General features: G+C 40.7%; 3 protein-coding genes across 9 annotated transcripts; 1 reads left to right on the top strand and 2 right to left on the bottom strand.

The window, feature by feature from the left end:
* The first annotated feature begins 17 nt into the window (after window positions 1–17).
* Window positions 18–3030, top strand: LOC116198008 (cyclase-like protein 2). Of its 4 annotated transcripts, none has more exons than XM_031528308.1 (7): window positions 18–621; window positions 758–802; window positions 1023–1095; window positions 1233–1330; window positions 1477–1547; window positions 1678–1808; window positions 2515–3030. In XM_031528308.1, exons 1-6 carry the CDS (start codon window positions 210–212, stop codon window positions 1801–1803), a joined length of 825 nt encoding a protein of 274 aa, XP_031384168.1. In that variant the 5' UTR covers window positions 18–209; the 3' UTR covers window positions 1804–1808; window positions 2515–3030. The 4 variants fall into 4 exon arrangements, with proteins under 4 accessions (XP_031384168.1, XP_031384166.1, XP_031384167.1 ...); XM_031528306.1 differs by lacking the exon at window positions 2515–3030 and adding an exon at window positions 1887–2088; XM_031528307.1 differs by lacking the exon at window positions 2515–3030 and adding an exon at window positions 1880–2088.
* A 4619-nt stretch (window positions 3031–7649) lies between these two features.
* Window positions 7650–10895, bottom strand: LOC116196951 (ferredoxin--nitrite reductase, chloroplastic). Its single transcript, XM_031526920.1, has 4 exons — window positions 10339–10895; window positions 9198–9552; window positions 8819–9107; window positions 7650–8684 (listed from the first exon to the last, which is right to left on the bottom strand). The coding sequence occupies exons 1-4, from the start codon at window positions 10760–10762 to the stop codon at window positions 7944–7946; spliced, it is 1809 nt and encodes a 602-aa protein (XP_031382780.1). The 5' UTR covers window positions 10763–10895; the 3' UTR covers window positions 7650–7943.
* Window positions 10896–14605: 3710 nt separating this feature from the next.
* LOC116196337 (glycoprotein 3-alpha-L-fucosyltransferase A-like) lies at window positions 14606–18950 on the bottom strand. 4 transcript variants are annotated; one of them, XM_031526007.1, is made up of 7 exons: window positions 18253–18950; window positions 17479–17639; window positions 16877–17118; window positions 16334–16450; window positions 16007–16163; window positions 15431–15685; window positions 14606–15202 (listed from the first exon to the last, which is right to left on the bottom strand). In XM_031526007.1, exons 1-7 carry the CDS (start codon window positions 18652–18654, stop codon window positions 14953–14955), a joined length of 1584 nt encoding a protein of 527 aa, XP_031381867.1. In that variant the 5' UTR covers window positions 18655–18950; the 3' UTR covers window positions 14606–14952. The 4 variants fall into 4 exon arrangements, with proteins under 4 accessions (XP_031381867.1, XP_031381868.1, XP_031381869.1 ...); XM_031526008.1 differs by having other exon boundaries at window positions 16334–16438; window positions 18253–18948; XM_031526009.1 differs by having other exon boundaries at window positions 15431–15658; window positions 18253–18947.
* Between the last annotated feature and the right edge of the window lie 850 nt (window positions 18951–19800).

The following is a 19800-nucleotide window of genomic DNA, read 5'->3' as shown; positions in this document are numbered from 1 at the left end:
TCGATGATCGATGATCGATTACACCGGACAATACATGCCACTTGACTGATTGGGGAGACTGGAGAGTGATGTCTCCCTCATCCTCTTCTCAGCTATTGTTTAATGTCAATGTCACGGATTCCATTGAATCCATTCTCTTCGGATATTGTATATATGATAGAAAAAATCCATTGGAAGAACCAAACTGAACAACCTTCCCAATTCCAACCATGCCCAGATTACACCCCCATCACCTCCTCCTCTTCACTCTTGCCAGCCTCTCCTTGTCTGCTGCTGCAACATCTGCAGCCTACCCGACCATCCCTGGCACCGCTGACCCCACCGACGATTGCTCGGAACCCGAAAGATTGGTCCCAGTCAGGCAGGAAGTGTATGGGAATGGGAAGATAATAGACATCACCCACAGGATAACACCAGAGCTACCTGCATATGAGACGATGGGGACGGTCGGGCAGATCCTGTGGCTGCCCATCAGCATAAAGAAGGGCAACCTCACCAACAACTCTGAGATGAAACTGCCCTCGCACACCGGAACACACGTTGATGCCCCTGGCCACGTCTTCGATCACTACTTCGACGCAGGGTTTGATGTCGATACTCTTGATCTTGAAGTCCTCAACGGTAACTGACTTCAATCACTACGCTCCAACACTCCTTAGCAGCTGGTTCTGTTCTTCGTAATTTTTCGTAGTAAAAACAAGAAAAGTATGTAATATATTGGATTGAAACTTAGAGAACTGACTTTTCATATTTGTAGGTCCAGCGCTGGTGATTGATGTTCCAAGGGACAAGAACATAACTGGTACGTACTTCAGATAATAAAAATCCGGAACTTCCTGTTCGATTCCATGAACAGCTCTATACATTTCTCTTCGTTTTCTCTATACAATAGTGAAAATCTTATGCTTCTCAAGGTTTCCTCAGCCGATAATGATGCTGTTCTCAATCCTATCCGCCCGTACTCCATATGTTTCCTTTCCTTTCCTTGAGTCTTACTCAGTAAAGCCACATATATCTCACAGCTGAAGTGATGGAGTCCCTGGAGATTCCCAAGGGGGTGAGGCGTGTGCTTTTCAGAACTCTAAACACCGACAGGTATTTTTCGCCTAATGTTACTTGGTAATGGCACATCATCATCGAAACTTGGTCCTATTGGAATCTGTGATATCTGAACCGGAGGTATGGAATTTAGTTAATACTGAATGTACTTTTCTTCCCTTTTTCGTTATTAGGGGCCTCATGTATAAGAACTTTTTCGACACGAGCTATGTGGGGTTCATGGAGGACGGAGCTAAATGGTTGGTAGAGAACACGGACATCAAATTGATTGGTAAGGAACTGGATTCTTTCTCATCTTCCGGTTTCTTACCTTCCTGTCGAGGCAACTCTTTGCTCAACCAAACATTTCACTCTCTGCAACATAGAACAACTGATGTTCCAAGGTATTTTAATGTCATGATTTCCGCGGAAGTGCAGGTATTGATTACTTGTCTGTTGCTGCATTCGATGATCTGATCCCGTCTCACCTTGTTCTCCTCAAAAGCAGGGTAAGGATATTCTTCCAATGTTTAAAATAAATCCTGCAGAAAGGAAGGAAGAAGATTCAGATTCCATTACCAAAAGACCAGTTTTCATTAACTTACATAGCTCATTTTGGATGGAAAAAAATGCTATCAGGAGATTATTCTTGTGGAAGGCTTAAAGCTGGATGATGTTCCAGCGGGACTATACAATGTCCATTGCTTGCCTCTGAGGCTGCCTGGTGCTGAGGGATCGCCGATAAGATGCATCCTCATGAAATGATTGCTGTAAGTTTCACCATGTCTAGGGTAAATTATAAGACCAGAAACTCGACTATGTCTCACTGTGCTAACTCCAGCTTTTAGAGTGAATCTCGACAAAGCTCGGGTCGACTCAACCGTTGCAGGGAAAATGGTGCTGCAAATATAGGAGACGAGCCCACCCCTTGGCACGATACAGTTGTGTGTTTCTCTATGTTCACGTTAAGAGTCTTAGAGAGACAAACTACATAAGAGGCAATATAATACTTCAGTATCCTTATAAACAAAGGCCTTATGTTTATATTAATCTCTCGAGAAAGCCCGACATCAAAAGGTTCTTTAACCGACTGCCAAACAGTTCATATACAAAAGGGCCTGATCAGTAAACAGAAGGGGTTCACTCTTCATTATCAATCACAACTCACAGGATTGTCAAAATTTTGTAGCATAAGATTGTGGAAAGAAAATGCAAAGGCAGAAAGGGTCTAGACTTGGTGGTGTGATTCCTGAGTTCATCCCAAAGATGAGTCCGTAACTCTGAAAAACATGGTGAAAGAAGCAAAGATAATACTAGCTGAAATATGCTTCGTAAGTTGATCTTCCCGGAAGTCCTTGACAGAAACTAGTCTCCAACACAAACTCTCATTATATTTTTCTTCCTTAATCTCACAAAAACTGGAGAAATGTTTTGAAAACTGATCTCCACGGTTCCACTAACATATGTGGAGGGCAGTAAGCAGCGCTGGGAGGTGGATAAGCTGGAAAAGGATAAGCAGCGGGCTGAGTGGGAATATACAGCAGTAAAGGATGTGCAGCTGGATTTGGAAGGTAGCAAGGCGGAGGATGGAGGTGGGCTGGGTAAGTCGATGGGGGTGGTCGGAAGGTGCCACAGGTGGATGCAGCGGTGTAAAGTGAAGTAGTGCCACCTGCTGAAAGAGCATGGTAAGGCAGACGGGGCACTGCAAGCTCTGTAATAGAACAAACCAAGGCAAGTTGCTGCAAATTCAAGACAACTGATTGCATACATTTCCGTCTGTTTTGCATCCTCGGGGCATTCTGTTTCTGGAAAGGACTTGAAAAATCAAACTTACCATTGCGCTCGCATAAAGGCTAATAATTTCTATTCAAGAAGCACCAAGAAGGTGCAAATGCATATACAAAATGTGGAAAAGGACAAATGATTGTGTAGTGTGTTGAGTTAAAGTTAAAGTTAAAATTTTTGAGTTGGGAAATGTATACTTTTGTTGTATAGTGTGTTGAGTTAATGTTAAAAGTTAAATTTTTTGTGATTTTAACTGCGAAACCAAACGGAGCAATATAGAACCAAATAGATAAAAGCCAAAAGAAAATTCAAAGGGTAGCCGAATGATCATTCACATGAACAAGTAGGCATTTGAATTTCTTATTCAGTAAGATAACTGATGACACCTCGTGCAGATGAATCTCCCCAGTGTGAAAATTTTGAAAAGGAACAAATCTCTTTGCTTGGATCACAAGGAAACTCAATTGGCTAATTCACAACAAAACAACACTTCCCTTAAGAAACTCGCAATTCGGAACAGGACACGAGAGTCGTTACTTTGTCAAGAACTTCAAAACTGGATTGAAGTGAGCAAGTCATACGCATAACTAGTTCAAATAGCTTTGCTTCAGTTTTGTTCTCTTTTGCTTCGAGCTTCTGTTTCGTACTCGAGAAAACTACGTTGGGCAGTCCTTCATGGACCTAGAGATCATTTACATGTTTCAACCGAAATGGTCATCCAGAAAAAAGGAAGGGAAAAATAAATAAATAAATAAACGAAATTGGTCTATTAAACTTGACCAGCAGGTTTCAGAATAAGAAAACTCGGCACAAGATATGGATTAAGCGTATGACTCCAGGATTGAGAGGCAATTCCCGAGTTTTTTCCATCCATTCCGATCACATGCTTCCCCTGCGGCAACATTAAATCAACTAATCCAACTCAAGGATGGGCCGGATTTTCGACACACTGGAAATAGTCAATAATTCGATTCGATTCGATTCGATTCATTTCTCTTTCAGACATTGTATGACAATATATGAGTCCTTTCACGTGTTGCATCTTTAACAATGATATGTTTTCCATATATATATATTTTATAAATACGAAATAGGTTCGCCAAAAAAAAATAAAAAATAGAAATGGGTCCATTAACATTGATCCTATGACAGTAGGAGATAGAGACTGGACCATTGTCGGGAAAATAATAATTTTCGGAAGAAATTGCATCATATCTTTTTCGCCGGTTACTAGGGAAACTCGTGAACCTAATAAAGGGAAACATAACACTAAATGAAAGGGTGCAAAAATATTGCACCAGGGGCAATAGTCAAACTCGAAACTTGAATTGTATCATACTTCATATACGAAAACGCTATACATGGCATGTGAATTGTGATGACCATGACACTGATGATGTGAATTTCAGCAATGCCTTGTATAGTATGCAGATCTACTTAATATAATAGAATTAAATATGAACCTTGATGGAATAATATAAATACAGCACTTGTTCAAGAGCAATTCCATAGTCTTCCAAGGTTTTAGACCATCTTCGATTCTCATACTTATTATACGGTATAATACCTGTGAGAATCTAACACGGCCTGAGACTAGGATGACTGTCGGACATGCTCCTAAGTCCTAATCGATAAGTTCTCTTAGCCTCCCTTAAAAAAAAAAACAAAAAACAAAAATAATAAAATGTTGGTTGAATGATAAGTCGCTCCAACCCTCGTAAGGAGGAGGACGTAAGTTCGAGTCAGGAGCATTTGTTTGGAGGGAAAATAACTTTTAATACTCGATCTTCCAAAATTACGAGACTAGTGTCTCCAAGAATTTCTCTACCAAAAAAAAAAAAAATATATATATATATATATATATAATAAAAAAGAAAGAGAAATTCTCTCTTCATGGCCGGATAGAGAGCACCTAAGTGTTGGCGGAAGAGTTGCTCCCAGAGATTCCATCTTGAAGAGTGTCAAGTTGAACGTGGAGATGATCTCATTCATTCGGAAGCAAGCCAATGTCTAGTAAGAGCTTCTTCTATTATTCTTTTGGAGAGAGCAACGAGCCTTTTTATATGATCCTTATTGAGGGTACAATTTATCTCAATTCTCTTCATAATTTGAGTGTCATCCGGAGGTCACGAAGACAAGTTGCTCTCTCCAAAAGACTCAAAAATTGAGAAGCTGGGAAATTTTATCTTATGTGAGGAAGAGGGCTCGTTGGTCTCTCCAAAATGGAAGGCACGTTGCTCTCTCCAAAATGCTAATAAACCTTGGAAAAAAAAAGAGAGAGAGTAAGGGTTATGTATCCTCCAAGACTGATAAAACAGTCATCGCTTCGTTGAAGATAGGTCAGTGGCCGTAGCATAAAGGGAACAGACAAGAAAAACTCTTATATATTAGAGAAAAAAGTTAAAAATAAAAAGAAGAAGAAGAAGGTAAACGTAGTATTTGTATAATGTAGATCTTGTCATAGATGGTCAACAAAGAAAATAACAATAGGTCGATCTAGTGATTATTGTACTCTTAAAGTTTAGATATATATACAAATACACATGTATTTTACGTCTTTTCCCCACCAACTATTGGAGACCATATATACAATATTGCCGTATTCCGATTTCGTGGTACATTTCCCGTCGGCATGCATGCTGCATATGGCTCCGGAGCTCACTTGATATGTCTACGTATAGTCAATATTCCTTTTACGGTTTGCTGCTTCAATATTCCTCCGGTTTTTGAATTTCCAGTTGTTAGTTACCACAGATAATATTTTAATTTCCCTATTGTTTCAATAACCTCGCTCTTCCTTTGGCTTCTATGGCATGTTTTCCAGTTGGTTCAATCACCAGTGTCCTATCACGATATAACACTTATCTAGCCGAGATGGGCAACCACGGGTTCGGTGCTGGCTCCATGGTAGGTAGTCCTTTAATTTGTCAATCTCGTACATGATCTCTCCGAAACTAAAAAGCTGAGACGAGCACCCGAAGCTATTGTTGGAAGAAAATTCATCGAACATGGGAATCTCTTCTATCTGTCCTACTTGTGAGGCTTACCTTGCGAAGATCACTGTTTTTGAATTAAAAGCAAGTAACATTATCTAGCATGTCCGAATAAGGGAGAAATGTCTTATCAGAGCATGGAAGGTGACTACTGACTTCACTATTGGCGTAAGACTTGACGTGTTGAGCTTCATGGACAAATGTAGTATTTGAGAAGGCGAAATCGATGCGAACTTTCCGCTAAACAATGAAGACTTATGCTTGACGCTAACCAGCAATTATGGAGCTCTTTAATCAGCTTTGAAAAGAAATGAGCAAACACGGATGCCTTACGGGGTCTCCCGGTGAATTCATTCACTACTGCAGAGGGGTCATTGAACTGGGCTTCTTTTGCGAATTTTCTCGTATCACAGTTCACTTTTAAGGGTGGCAAGTTCTCGGAAACCTCAACTTTCAGCTGCTTCCGATTCAATATTTTGGCTCTTGTCACCTTCGGGGGAGTATTCGGTCAGTTCTGCCTGTGACCTTTGTTCAGCTACTTCATCTCAGTTAATCGACCCCCAGTGGAAAATTATATGGAAGTGGAACGGACTGGAGCGTATTCGATATTTCCTCTGGTTAGTAGCTCATGATAGACTCCTCACTAATGATCATACGGTCAGGCGTCATATGGCTCGGCTCATTCACCGCTTTGTTCTTGCTGCCAATCGGAGAATGAAATGATTCTTCATGCAATTCGTGACTGCTTTACCGTCAGAGGTGTTTGGCTACGTCTAGTGCCACCGGCAGCGAGATATGAGTTTTTTTCTCTCCCCCTTCATGAATGGCTGCTATCCAATCTCAGCCATCGGCAATCTTTTAACGACTCCCGACTATGGCCTACTATTTTTGGGACGGCTGCTGGCTTCTGTGGAGCTAAAGAAACAAGGAGATTTTCCATGAGGATTTTCGACGGCCTATTGACGAGGCCTCTTACATTTCGCGGGTTGGTCGTAGTTTTGCATCTGCCTACTTGAGTCTATCTTGTCATCGGCCTAAGGAATGGGTCTTTATTGGCTGGACAAGACCTGCCTCTTGGCATCGCCTCTTTAGTATCGGCTGAGCTATGGGGTGTTCTTACTGGCCTCGATCTTGCTTGGTCTCTCGGTTGCCAGAAACTTCTTGTGGAGATGGACTCCCGCGTAGTCCAAGAGCTTATTACTTGTAGTGAAACCTGTGCTCCTTTGCTTCGATCATTGGTAGATGGGGATCAAGATTGCTATCTCGAAGGACTAGAAAATTATTGTGCATCATGTCTTTAGGAAGGCAACTCATGCGTTGATTGGCTAGACCACCCAGCAATCTCACGCCCTTTAGGCGTCCATGTTCTCACATCTATTCATAATGGCCTTGGCCACCTCATGTTATGAGATTTATCTGGAGCCGCCATACCTGCCGTAGTAATGTTTAATTTCGCTGGGCTCTTGCCCCATTAACCTACCGAAAAAAGAAATCAGCAAACAAACCAAGCAGAAAATCAATGGTAAAAGATGAGGCTTGTTCAATTTGTATTGCCAAACCCATGGGGCTCACCAGGCCCGCCCTGGATTGCCCTCAGAGCCCAGATTTCACTATTCAGAATATCCTTCGTAGTTGGTAGTTTGTCTTTTTATAGAATGTGTTGTTCCCATATTTTTTTTTTTTCTCTCTATTATGATATCTTTGGTAGTTGCGTTTCGTGTCCCGACTGCTTGCGGGCAGGTATTAATACTGGATCATCGTCTCTGCTCGCTGGTTCATCTCGAATGCGACATTCTCATGACTGGCTCTAGAGCGCGATCGACATTAGAGCGATGAAAGCATTAAAATAGGACCGATTGTCTCAGTGGTCCCTATATAATTTAATCAGCATATCGCTGCAAATACAAGAAGAAAGAGAACCCTTTGTTTTATTTTTGATACAATACCTCGACACAAAGCCCGAATCTCAAAGAACTTTCTTCTGAGGCATTTAACTGAATATCTTAAAGAACTTTCTTCTCCAAGCCGTCTGAAAGATATATACCCCGATCCTTCCTTTGCGTTGAATGGGATATGTGTAATCTGAGTGTTGATCAATCATTCAATCAGTGCAAGGGTCATGAACGATCAGTCATCGGATTCTTCCCTCTCTCTAGGAACGGCTCCGAAGTGTTTAACCAAAATGTCAGCTACTAATGGCACCAAGTCCTTGCAGGGGACACTCTTCTTGTAGAGCTCCCCCAGGTGAGAGTCACTTCCGATCCTTCCGCCCAAGAAAACATCAGCTCCCTCGCAGGTCTTCCCGTTTTCATCCCTAGTCATGCATCCCATGAACCCAATATCGGCCACCTGGACCTGCCCACAGCTGTTTGGGCACCCTGTCCAGTGCATCCTTACAGGCCGGTCAACCGACACGAGTCGTCCGACCTCTTCAGTCACCTTAAGGGCCCGAGCTTTAGTTTCAATGATAGCCTGTCCACAGAATTGGTTCCCCGTGCAGGCCACGAGGCCCTTCATTAGCAAGGGCGGCTCGGGGGAGAACCTGTTTTTCAGGAGGGGTTCCTTTAGCAAGGACTCGATCTTCGAGTTATCGATGTTTGGGATTATGATGTTCTGCTCCACGGTGAGGCGGAGCTCTCCAGAGCCGTACTCATCAGCTAGTCTGGCCAGCTCATCCATGTCGTCTGCCTGGACACGGCCTACGGGGACGTGGAGGCCAACGAAGCTGAGTCCCTCTTGCTTCTGGGGATGGACCCCTAAGTAGTCTCTCCTCTCCCATTGTTTGTTAACAAGGTCCTCAGGGGAAGCTCTCTCTAGCTCTTCGTTCGGCATTCTCTTAACAACCTCTGCCCTGAATCCTTCAATGCCCTGCGTTTTGTACAGACAATTGAGTACGACAAGTTTTTCGAATTCATACTTAAACGGAATTTCAAAGTGACGAAAACCGAGGAAAGATTGAAAACACATGCTTAAAAACTTGAACGGCATTTAGAATCACTCACCAGTTCATCGATCAGCCACATCATCCTCGTCTTCTGCCTGTTTCCCCTGTTTCCAAGATCCCGGAAGGCCTCGAGAATAGCTTTGCACACTGGAATTACATCTTCTGCAGGGACCCAGGCATCGAGAGGGATCGCCTCCTCGCACCGCTTGGGGCTGAAGAATCCTCCAACTAAGAGATTAAATCCGAACACTCCATCCTTGGTCGCCGGCATGTAAGCGAGGTCGTTGATGTGAGGATGCTCGTAGAGATCATGCGACCCAATGACACACACGTTCCATTTCCTAGGCCTGCACGGAAAGATATTTTCTCTGTGAGTCTGTCCATGTAATTCAACAATACAAGATATCCATTGCAAAGGAAAACATGAGGAAACTTACAAGTTAGTGATGGCTGGATTCCCACGGAAATTCCCGGTAACATATTGGGACAACAAGTTCGTGTAAGGCCTAGTATCGATGATCTCTTCCGGGTCGATCCCTGCCAGAGGATTCCCAACAGGGTTCCTCACATTGTCCATGCCGCTCTGCAGGCTAGTCAGCCCGACTTCTTCTAGGCCTTCGAGAATCTCTGGCACATCTGGCAGGGTCACTCCCCTGATCTGCCAATTCTGCCTTGTAGTCACATCCGCACACCCATCTTTCCTGTACTTCCTGATGACGCTTGCAAGGTACCGAGTCTGCGCACTTGTCGTCACGCCATTGGGCAGCTTGAGCCTCATCATGAATCTCCCATCTGCATTAACGCACAGTTATGGCCAATGATACATACTAATAAGACGAGGAGTTATATGGCTGCTTCAGACATTCCTTAAGCTTAAAATGTGACAATAGACGATGTTGAGACGATTGATACAACCTTATAATAATCTTTCAGACCTGTCTATGTCCTCATCAATTAAAGCAGAACACTCAAGAAAAATTAATAAATCGTACAAGTCTCACCAAACTTGATCTACATTTTCTTTATATCCCGATGAAATTGTTACAGTTCTATAAAAATAATACAGAGTACAGATCAAACTGCTATGACAAAATCTATTATCTGAATTGGCATGATAAATAATATCTCAAACACTACCGATCATGAATGATATATGCATAAACGCATTTCAGAATTCACGAGCTACATGAATTGAGACGTGATTATGAAAAGATCAAAAGATCTTCTAAGGGACTATTTAATTTCTTTATTTTTCTGCATACTGATGAATAATTTCTTCCAGTGAAAAGGACTAAGCCCCCTCGACCATTTAAGCCTAACATTAATTAATATCAGTGTCATCTTCAGTAAACTTAGGCTAGCTTATAGGTTACCTCCATCTACCACCGTTTGAAATATGTCTTATGAAATTATATAATCATAATATGACATGGTTCGATCATGAGTCACGTACTTAATCCGTTCATCTAAACTACCGATGAAGTATGTTTCACGTTCGGTTAAGGACATAAATGGAAAGACGAGCTAACACTATTGATGAACCGAATGATAATACTAACTTCTGCTAGTCATACTTACAATGGTGTTTTCTCCGGTGGAAGAGGCCGAGCCACTTGAGCCGGACATCGATGTCGGCCTTAGTAGGCTTGGCGCCGTCGATCTCCTCCATGGACATCTTCGCGAGCTCCTCTATCCCATTCTCCATGAACAGTTTCATCGGCTCCCTCTCGATCTTCACCTTCTCCTGGGGGTTGATCCCTGCCCTGTACTTCTCCTTGAGCACCCAGTATCCACCCCGCTCCTCGACCCTCGGCTCCAGCCTCTCCGCATCCACCGCAGCCGCCTCCTCCCCGGATGTGGCAGGAACAGACGGAGCCGTAGTGGGGATGGCCCGGAGCCGGACTGACCTCGGGCGGTGCGACGAGGCAGTAGTGCTGCTGCTGCTGGTGGAGTGGCAGCTGGGCAGGGGAGAGGTGAGGAACCTGACTGAGAGAGAAGACATGGCTGCGGCGGGCGTGTGGCGGTGAGTTGGGGAGAGAAGGATGTGGATGCGGGCATTATGTAGGGGATGGTGCTGGAAAAATGTTAGGAGACCTTAGGAGGAGGAGGAGAGGTGTGTGGGGAAGGAAGGGGACTCTTGGATGAAGCTAAAGGTCATTTGGTTTTTGTAATTATGCTTTGAAGATTGCATGGTGATGGATGGATGACTCTCTCTCGCTCTTCCAAGCCAAGACATTTTTCTCTCCCTCTGTTTCTTTTTTTTTTTTTTACTTTCTTTTCATTTTCTTTTTATTTTTTCTATTATAAAAAATATATAATAAAATAAAAATCATAATAACTAATAAAAGTAAGTCACTCTAAGCGACGGTATACGCTATTACAGTACACATTCTTTTTTTACTCTTTTTATTTTCTTAATTTTCGTATTATGTTAATATCTCAAATTTTATTTACTATTGTCGGCATCACTTTGTGATTTTCAGATAGTATGTTCAACTTTTTATTGAATTGATGAATGTTTGTTTATATTTACGTGTATGTCAATCCTTTTTTGATGCCACATATATGCAAGCAACCTATATTAAACTACTTCTGGATACTAAAATATCAGATGTATATTCCCAAGGAAAGTGTTTAACTAAAAGTATATCCTTGCTTATCCCAAAAAGAAAAAAATATATATATCCTTGAAAAGATGGAATCATGATTTGGGAACGGAGTTTAATTTTAAAATTATAATTTTGATTTTAACTCTACCCACTACATAATAAAAAATACACGTTTCCCAAGTCAAATTTATAATACAATCTCATTTGTCCTTTTCCAGAATCAAAATCAAAATCAAAATCAAAATCAAACTCTGTTTCCAAACGCACCCTAATTATGAAACGAGTTGTCAAGTTGCTGAATTTTAACTTTTAGCTATTACGATTTTGACAGAGTTTTACTAAACAGCTAATTCCGGATCAATGTGAAAATTGAACGGATAATATTTTTTTAAAAATATAAATCGGCGTATTTTCAAAAGTTATTATTTTAAAATGTATGGAGTATTTTTAATTATGCATTATCCTATATTGCTATAATTTTTCTCTCCTTTTCTCCTTAATGTCATGCCACCATACAAGAACACATGGAGGATGACTTTTGGGATTGGTCAAAGGTCCCTTCCCATCCATCTCCGGACGGTGTCTCGTCTCGTCCTCGGAAGAGAAAAGGAAGGTGATGAAGCTGCTCGTCAGTTCCGGAACCAATCTTCCACTTCAACAAGTTGGAAATTCAAAATTGTACCTCGCGGAACCAAACCGACCCGCTTGATCGAATTTACTATGCGTAGCTTCCGTAAAAATACTTGTTAGACATTCGATCTGAATAATAAAATGAGCCGCGTCATGAAAATTAAAACAGATACAGTACCCCGGGTTATTTTAACACGGCAAAAAGTGATTCGTGATCATGGTCAATTTGGCTTTATAAGAATTGATTGAACTTGCTAAAAGCTACTCAGATTTCTTGGTTCATTTTTATCGTAATATATAATACAATTAGCAATTGATTTGAAAGTTTACACGACCTTTCAGATATAATATTAACATATATGTACAGTGTATGGGAGGTGGAACAGAACACAATAATTTAATGTGAGGGACCCTTGGAAGCCGCCAAGAGTCGCTCGCCGGTTTCGTCGCCGCCACACGCTTTGGAGCAGAAACATGCGGCGCCTACGCCTGGCCAAAGTCTTGTACTCGCATTAACGTTTAAGATTGTGAAATTCGAGTGTGTGTGTATATTCGATAGAAGTCTCATAAATTCGATGTAATATATGTTTTTAGTTATAATTCAATTAATACAGCAAAAAATTATTTCTTCATAAGAGCGAAAATTATATGAGAAGACTAAAATTTGTAGTATTTCCACAATGGCATATGGTCTAAAGTTCAAATTCAATCGATAATTATATCTATAGTTCATAATTAAATTAAACAAAAGAAATTAGATTTCGAATAAGATACACATCAAATGTATGATCCAAATCAAAGAAGATAGAGAAAGATAAAGGAGCGGGTCAAATAAACGAGATAAAGAATCACAGAAAATTTAGAAGTTACCATGACTTTTAATGAAAAAAGCAAATTTGAATATTAGAAATTTAAAACCTACTCGAACCAAACTTGGCTTAAATAGCGAGCTAAGTCTGTGGAATTGGCTTTTTTTTTTCCTTAGAAATCAACAAAATAAGCCAATATAGACCGACTTTGTAAACTTGATTGCATGATCTAAAGGCGTAAACTCATAATAGTTTAAGAGTTAACTCGATTCTAGAGTTTATCAACCAACATTTGTGCTTTGTTCTCTCTCTAGCGTGTTGTCTTAAAGATTAGATCAAACTTAAGCAAAAATGAAGGGAAAAAAAGGGGGTAAAATAAAATCCCCTTAAGTTTATGCAGTTAAACTCTACTCCACTCTTAATCAAATTAGACAATCTATTTTATTGACCTTGTTAACTTAATAAGATAAATTTCTTTTAATCATTGATTTTCACTTTCATCATATCTTTGTTCTTTTGAATTATTTTGATCTTCAACACCACATGGTTTATTCAATTTGATTATACTATTGATAAACTTATTAATGTGTAATATTTTTAAAAATAAAAATAAAAATAAAAATATTTTGAAACAAAAAGGAGAAAAGAACAACTCGTCAACAAATATTAAAGCTCTCAACGGTCTAAAGCAAGGGTATCTATTCATCATAAATATAAAGCAGGGATGTCTGACAACCAAACATCCACTCAAGGAAATTGATATAATAACTACATTTGACACTGAGAGATTATACCTATACCGAATACTCGTGTTTTGCAGTAGATGCCACCAATACTTCCATGAAGTTACGGACGACTATTTTCACGGTTTATAACATTGGCCCAATACTTAGATTTTAGTGGTCCTAATTTACGATGTCAATGTTGCAAGTAGAAACCTCACCAATGGCAAATCCTCCACCAAAGGTAATCGAAGAACTTAATGATTATCGGTGATCTCGAACAGAGTAGTTACAAACATTATTTTTCTTTTTTTTAATGTATTTTGTTATTTTCAAACTTTTTTCATCCGTAAAATATTTGCATGTCAGCAGGTTTATTGATGATTTAAATAACATGACCCGAAATTGAACTAACTATATTGCCTTGAAACAATATTGAAAAATAATATGAGTTAGGACAAAATTTGAAAAATAAGTTAAAAATTAAGAACCAAAAGAATTTTTTTCAATTAGGTCAACATGGACAATGGAATGAATTATCAATTTTACTGTTAAGAACAGCGGCGAAATGTCTATTTTGATCAAGATTAGGTTTGAGTGTCATTAGGCATAACCTCAAGGAAGGAGTGTATTTTACCCGAAAAAAAAAAAAAGCAAATCCATGGACTGATTTTTCTTTTTATCATTATTTATTTAATGCTTAAGCCCTTCCAACCTCTTCCATTTTTTGAACTGACTTTTGGTGATCTTAATAATAACATGTGAATATACCTAGATCAAACTTTTCCAGGCAAAACCATTTTTGAGGAAAAAGGAGAGAGAGCCAGGAAGACACCTTCCCACGTGCTGAAAGGGAATCAGAAAAGGATAATTCTTCCAACAATATCAAATAGAAAACATTTTCCCCTTTTCCTAGGAAAAAGAAAACAAACAAAAAAACATATCTTTTCACGATCCATCTGGTGTAGGTTCAAACTCTAGTGGAACATTCTTTCTTTTCTTTTTAAGGTTAACAATTTTGTAGAACTATAATTTATTTTATACGGATGATAAAATCACTATATAAATTACTATCTGCAAGAAGAATAGTAAACGCCCTCTTCTATGTTAAAATATAGAGTTGAGAAAGTTTCATCATCAGTCACAAAACAATTCTAGGTTCGGTTTTTCCCCGAGGGAATGAATGAAGTACAATGATCAGCACAAATGGGCTCTCTCCGTGATTCGCCTCCAAAGAATTTACTCTAATCCCATTCTATGTCCCGACACCGAAGGTGAAACCCATAGAAGGAAACTCGAGAATAGTAGCGTCGGCCGATTGAAAGACCTTTAGCACACCTCATTGGCCGTGTTCAAGCTATAACTGCTGGTAAGATGTCCCAATAAGGAGATGCCGTTAGACTGTTGAGAACTTTCTTTTCTTCAGACGAAGACGACTTCGAACTTTGCACAGGGGTTGCTCTTGATATGGGCCTTGAGATCGGAATCCGAGTTGAATCGGAAAGTATATAAGGCCTGCCTCTGGGTCAGCCCAAGAGGATATATCCGGTAAACCTTGAGTTTGTTTCCCCCTCTGATGCTCTCCGGTCTTTCTTCCTTCCATATCGGCATGTGCTTAAGATAGGTGAACTTCTTCAGTACTGCGGATTCTAAGGCCTCAAGCGTCAATTTCCTGTAACAATGATTGCGATATCAGAACAAGAAGAATGGGAAAAAAAAAAAGATAATGAAAAGATAATTGAAATCGATTGGCCAAATACGATCAGAAAGTTATCCACTTGGAAAGGCAACATTTTGTATGAAATATCATGCAATTTCAAAACTTCATCACAATCATAGTGCAATGAATGATGAATACAACTATTTTTACTATTTTACTAGTGGGAATTTATTTCTTTACCTCAAGAAAATGGATTCCATCTCGAACCTCCCTCTTTCCCTGACATACAAATGATACACGGTCTCTGAACCTCGGGTACACTTGCAGGGACGTTTCTTGAAACTCAAACTTTTCTCTTCTTTCTCCCAAATTGCTGTTGCAAGGTGAATGCAAAGACGGCATGATGAGTGTACAGCTGCCATATCCACAAGGGCCTTAAAAGAATCAGATGGGCCCTCGTACTTCCACCTGATATACATACATCCATCACTAGACCTTCACCATTTAGGGAAAAACGAAAATTGAAAATCTTCAATTCTAAATCTGGATACAAGTCACCAAGTATAACCCGAACATGGCATAACATGAGAATATCTACCTTCTCACGTGACTTTTTGCTTTATTTATTTTTGTTGAATAGACAATTATGTCGTGATTTAAGTAAGTCCTGAAGTATGCTTGTGATTCCATGTGCCAATAGAAAATATATATTTCACTGTAGGTGAAGCTATTAGGGCACCTCACCTCTCAGACAGATAACTTGCATGGCATTGTGATGAATTAGAAGGGCTATTAAAACACACAAGCAAAGGTTACCTCAGTGTTTCATTATATGCTTCGGGATTCTCTGAGAGATAGTTCATGGTCTTGGCAACCTCAGAAACATCACTTAACTCCTTAATATGTAGGATTGACCCAGGAGCAGGAGCGAAGTCCTGGATGTTTGGAGCACCAATCACGACAGGAACAGAACCTACAATACAAGGCACAGTCACACACTAACATTGCATGAAATTAAAGAAAAGCCCATAAAAAGAATCTTACATCTTTCAGAACAAGCATTTCAGACTCAACTTTCAGCAAGACCAAACAGCAGTCAAAATCATTAAATCTTAACGAGGGTTGAGCTATGTAGAGTCGTACCAGCAACAAGAGACTGGAAGAACTTTTCAGTCACATAATCTTCCTCATTTGAGTTCTCGAAAGCCAAGCTAAATTTGTAGCGCTTGAGAGTTTCAACTTTGTCCACTGCAAGCAAAGCTAATTCACCCAGTTATAGCAGTAATAAAAGGAACTGCTGTCTGTATGACAACTAGACAGACAAAACAGAGATCTTCTTGACTACGTGATTCCATAGAAACTACACCACTTTATGTTCTTCTTTAAGCAAAACACATGCCCTATACCTCATTTAACCTCCTTCAATAGCAAGAAGCGTGACCTGAGATTCCTAATGATTTGTTCTCACCCTCAAGGGAGCAATTCTATGTGTATAGTATGTTGATTGTTATTCTTTTTTATAGTTAAGGCATCTGAGCTGCGCAGAATAATTAACTGATGTTCCAGGTATGCAAAATCCCCCCTTACCACAATCAGGCACTTATCAGGATAAAGATTTGATTGACTATTTTATAACATATTCTCAAACTCTTTCCCCAATTGTAACTTCAATAACAGATGACTAACCTCTCCCATCACGGTTGCGGTGGCAACCACCATAAGAATCGATCTTAATTTTTGTCTTCTCGAGGGCCTCAAGCGCTTGCAACCTGAAGTTTCGAGCACCGCAATTGGAAATAAAGGCAGCTGCAAGGGCCTTTTCCGTCTTTGGCTGCACCGGAGCCATTATATCATATTCAGCCCAAGAGAAGTACCCAACTGGAACATCCGAAGAGAGACTGGTCGTCATCACGATATCGAAACCCCTCCTATAACATGAGAAAAAAATAAACTTGAGGTAAGAAACAATAACTAGACAGTCCTTCAGAAAGAGTTGAAGATATTGCTTCCAACACCTATTCATCTAACAAATAACAGTGAGGGCACAATTTTGTCAGAAAACAGCTGAAGTTGACTCGAGCTACATGCTTCACCCAAGAGTTAACTATTGCAGCCGATAGATTAAGACTTGGACAGCCGTTCTGAGGGTCGCCTTAAGTGTTCATGATAACATCCTTCCATAATTAATGCAATTATGTATGCTTGAACTGTTTAAGAAATAACTGTCTGATTACAGAACTGGACATGTTATATGCCCAGCTAAGTCAATTAAGATCGTGCTTACCCACCGTCGTGCCTGAGCAATATTGTTCTCCATGTAGTATTGCGCTGACTCCATCGATCGAAGTACACTTGCTGTTCCACCAGCTTGGGGAATCCCAAAGGCAGCATCAGGCTTCTTCTCTATACTGTACCCAAAACTACAACCCACAGAGCAAGATTTCCACTCCTACACAGTAAGCGGCAACAATGAGAAGTACAGTATAAACGACTACGAGGAACTGCATTCCACCAAATTATTGGCAGCATCCAGTAAAATTTTTGGAATTCACTATGATTCGTCAAGGAAATACTAAAAGCAAATACAGAAATCAAAAAATGCAAATTCATTCTATGGAAGCGTAAGCTACATACGATATTGTCATTCCTAAATTGAAACGACCCAAAAATAGTAGAAGTCCATCTTATTCTTGCGAGCTCTCTAATGCTTGAATTAGAGAGAAGACCTTCATCCCTTCGTACAAAAAAACACAACCCTGCCATTTTATTATCAAATTTCTCAAAAGAAACCCTCTAGAATGGTACTGTAAATTTTGACCAAAAACATAAGTAAACCAGTGTCCAACTCTGAGGCTTATACTGTTCTCCGGCATCCTCTCGCTCGATAGCCGAACCTAAAGCCTACTACCATCTTCATAAAGGAAACAAACTCAACACATATGTCTGAAGTAAGCAAAACATTCAATTCAGCTCCTGTTCTCATTAAACAACCCAAGCATTATCCATATTAGTAAACAGTAATCACCGAACAGCATCAAGTATGATCAAAGAGACAAACAAACCTTCTCAGCACCGGAGACCCAGATGGGATCCTTGTTGAAATCCCTAGAGTAAACCACCCTGTCCTCTCTCTCCAACCACTCCTCACAGTTCTCCGCCTCGGGCTCCGAGCTCCGGTCCTCCGTCCCGACCGGCAGGGGCAAATCGTCGCCCCCGCCCACGGCCAGCTCCGTGGTCGGCGGGGACCGGTGGAACAAATCGGCCCAGGAATCGACGACAGCCGAGTTCTTGGCCATGTCGAGACGGCCAAGGAAGGCGATCTCCGCAACAACAACGAGCAGCACGAACAGGGGCATGAGGTTGGAGCACTTCTTCTTGGGCTGCTGCTGGGGGTTCCCGTTGGCGATCGGCAGGGACTCTCTGGCGCCCCTCTGATTCGACCCGACAGCCCTCAGTTTCTCCATGATTCCGCACCGCGAAAGGACTGATCTTGGCCGAAAACGGAGATGGAGGAAGCACGAGCTAGGTGGATTTGACGCGTAACTTAAGATACTTTGGAGGGTTTTGGAATTGGGGTTCTGTCCGAGCTTCCATTGGATGGAGACTAAATTGCTCTGAGGGGGAAGAGAAGAATTGGAGATGAAGGAAATTTATAGGGTCAGAGGAAGAGCAGAGATTTTTCTCCTGCGAAGTCAACGGAGACCTGCTTAGCCCTCTGTCTCGTCTCGTCTCGTCGGCTCATCTGGGACATCGTTGAACGAGGTTGCCCGTCGCTGGACGCAAAGTGGAGGATCAGCTCATCATTAGGTCAGGTGGGCCACCGGCCGGTCAATTAGTGACTTCAGATGGGCCCTAATGATCATCCATCAAACAATTAAATTTAGGGCTTAAACAACTCTTTTAATGGCGTTTCTATTTCTATGTATAAGGGCCGGATTGTTCGTAGCTTAGTCCCGTCAATCCTTTTGTCTTCTTTGAGTTATTCGATGAAGAAGGAGACAACATGATCCAAAACCAATCACTGTTAGTTTTATTAACCGAGTTGATCATGAATTCCATGGAAGAGTTCGGACTCATAAAATTACGTCTAGTCGGGTTGTCACGCCTAAATCTATTTCGTGACTGGATGAGGGAAGTCGAATTTAATGTGTGGATTGGGCTGATTTTCCTTTGCCATGGGAGGACTAGAACTGGCCCAATTGGTCGAGTGCAATGTGCCCGTTGTTTGGTTGCAAAATGGACGTGTTTTCGGCCCATTTACCTACTCAAATTAAGACACGAGCACTCGGGTAACAACGCATCGATACATCATCGTTCGTGATTCTAATTTATAAATAAATTTGTCAACACGAGATGGAGAAATCCACACTTCAATATGTTCTTATCCCATGAGTAAAGTTATATCGCTTTTCATGAATGAATACTCGTATCCTTCCTACAAAATAGTTCCTTTTTTTTCCCTTTAATCACAGGGAACGTTTGTTAATTAAACTGAAAGGGATGAGAGAATGGGAAGGAAAATATGGCATTCTAAAATACGGCGACTTCAAAATTCTATTAGCTGCGAGACCGAGATAGAAGTGAATATCCAATGCCCCACAATTATTCAC

Source organism: Punica granatum, chromosome 2 (genome assembly GCF_007655135.1).
Source record: "Punica granatum isolate Tunisia-2019 chromosome 2, ASM765513v2, whole genome shotgun sequence".
Lineage (NCBI taxonomy): Eukaryota > Viridiplantae > Streptophyta > Magnoliopsida > Myrtales > Lythraceae > Punica > Punica granatum.
This window is presented reverse-complemented; position numbering and strand designations above follow the sequence as displayed.

Excerpts from the sequence above, each read along its gene's own strand:
- LOC116196951 (XM_031526920.1), bottom strand. The coding sequence starts at position 10,762 with ATGTCTTCTCTCTCAGTCAGGTTCCTCACCTCTCCCCTGCCCAGCTGC. Across the intron at positions 9,553-10,338 it reads CCACCGGAGAAAACACCATT|ATGGGAGATTCATGATGAGG; the intron begins GTAAGTATGACT and ends GCGTTAATGCAG. Across the intron at positions 9,108-9,197 it reads AATCCAGCCATCACTAACTT|GCCTAGGAAATGGAACGTGT; the intron begins GTAAGTTTCCTC and ends CTTTCCGTGCAG.
- LOC116196337 (XM_031526007.1), bottom strand. The coding sequence starts at position 18,654 with ATGGAGAAACTGAGGGCTGTCGGGTCGAATCAGAGGGGCGCCAGAGAG. Across the intron at positions 17,640-18,252 it reads GGGTCTCCGGTGCTGAGAAG|GAGTGGAAATCTTGCTCTGT; the intron begins GTTTGTTTGTCT and ends CTTACTGTGTAG. Across the intron at positions 15,203-15,430 it reads ATGGAATCCATTTTCTTGAG|GAAATTGACGCTTGAGGCCT; the intron begins GTAAAGAAATAA and ends TCATTGTTACAG.
- LOC116198008 (XM_031528308.1), top strand. The coding sequence starts at position 210 with ATGCCCAGATTACACCCCCATCACCTCCTCCTCTTCACTCTTGCCAGC. Across the intron at positions 622-757 it reads TGATCTTGAAGTCCTCAACG|GTCCAGCGCTGGTGATTGAT; the intron begins GTAACTGACTTC and ends TCATATTTGTAG. Across the intron at positions 1,548-1,677 it reads TTGTTCTCCTCAAAAGCAGG|GAGATTATTCTTGTGGAAGG; the intron begins GTAAGGATATTC and ends AAATGCTATCAG.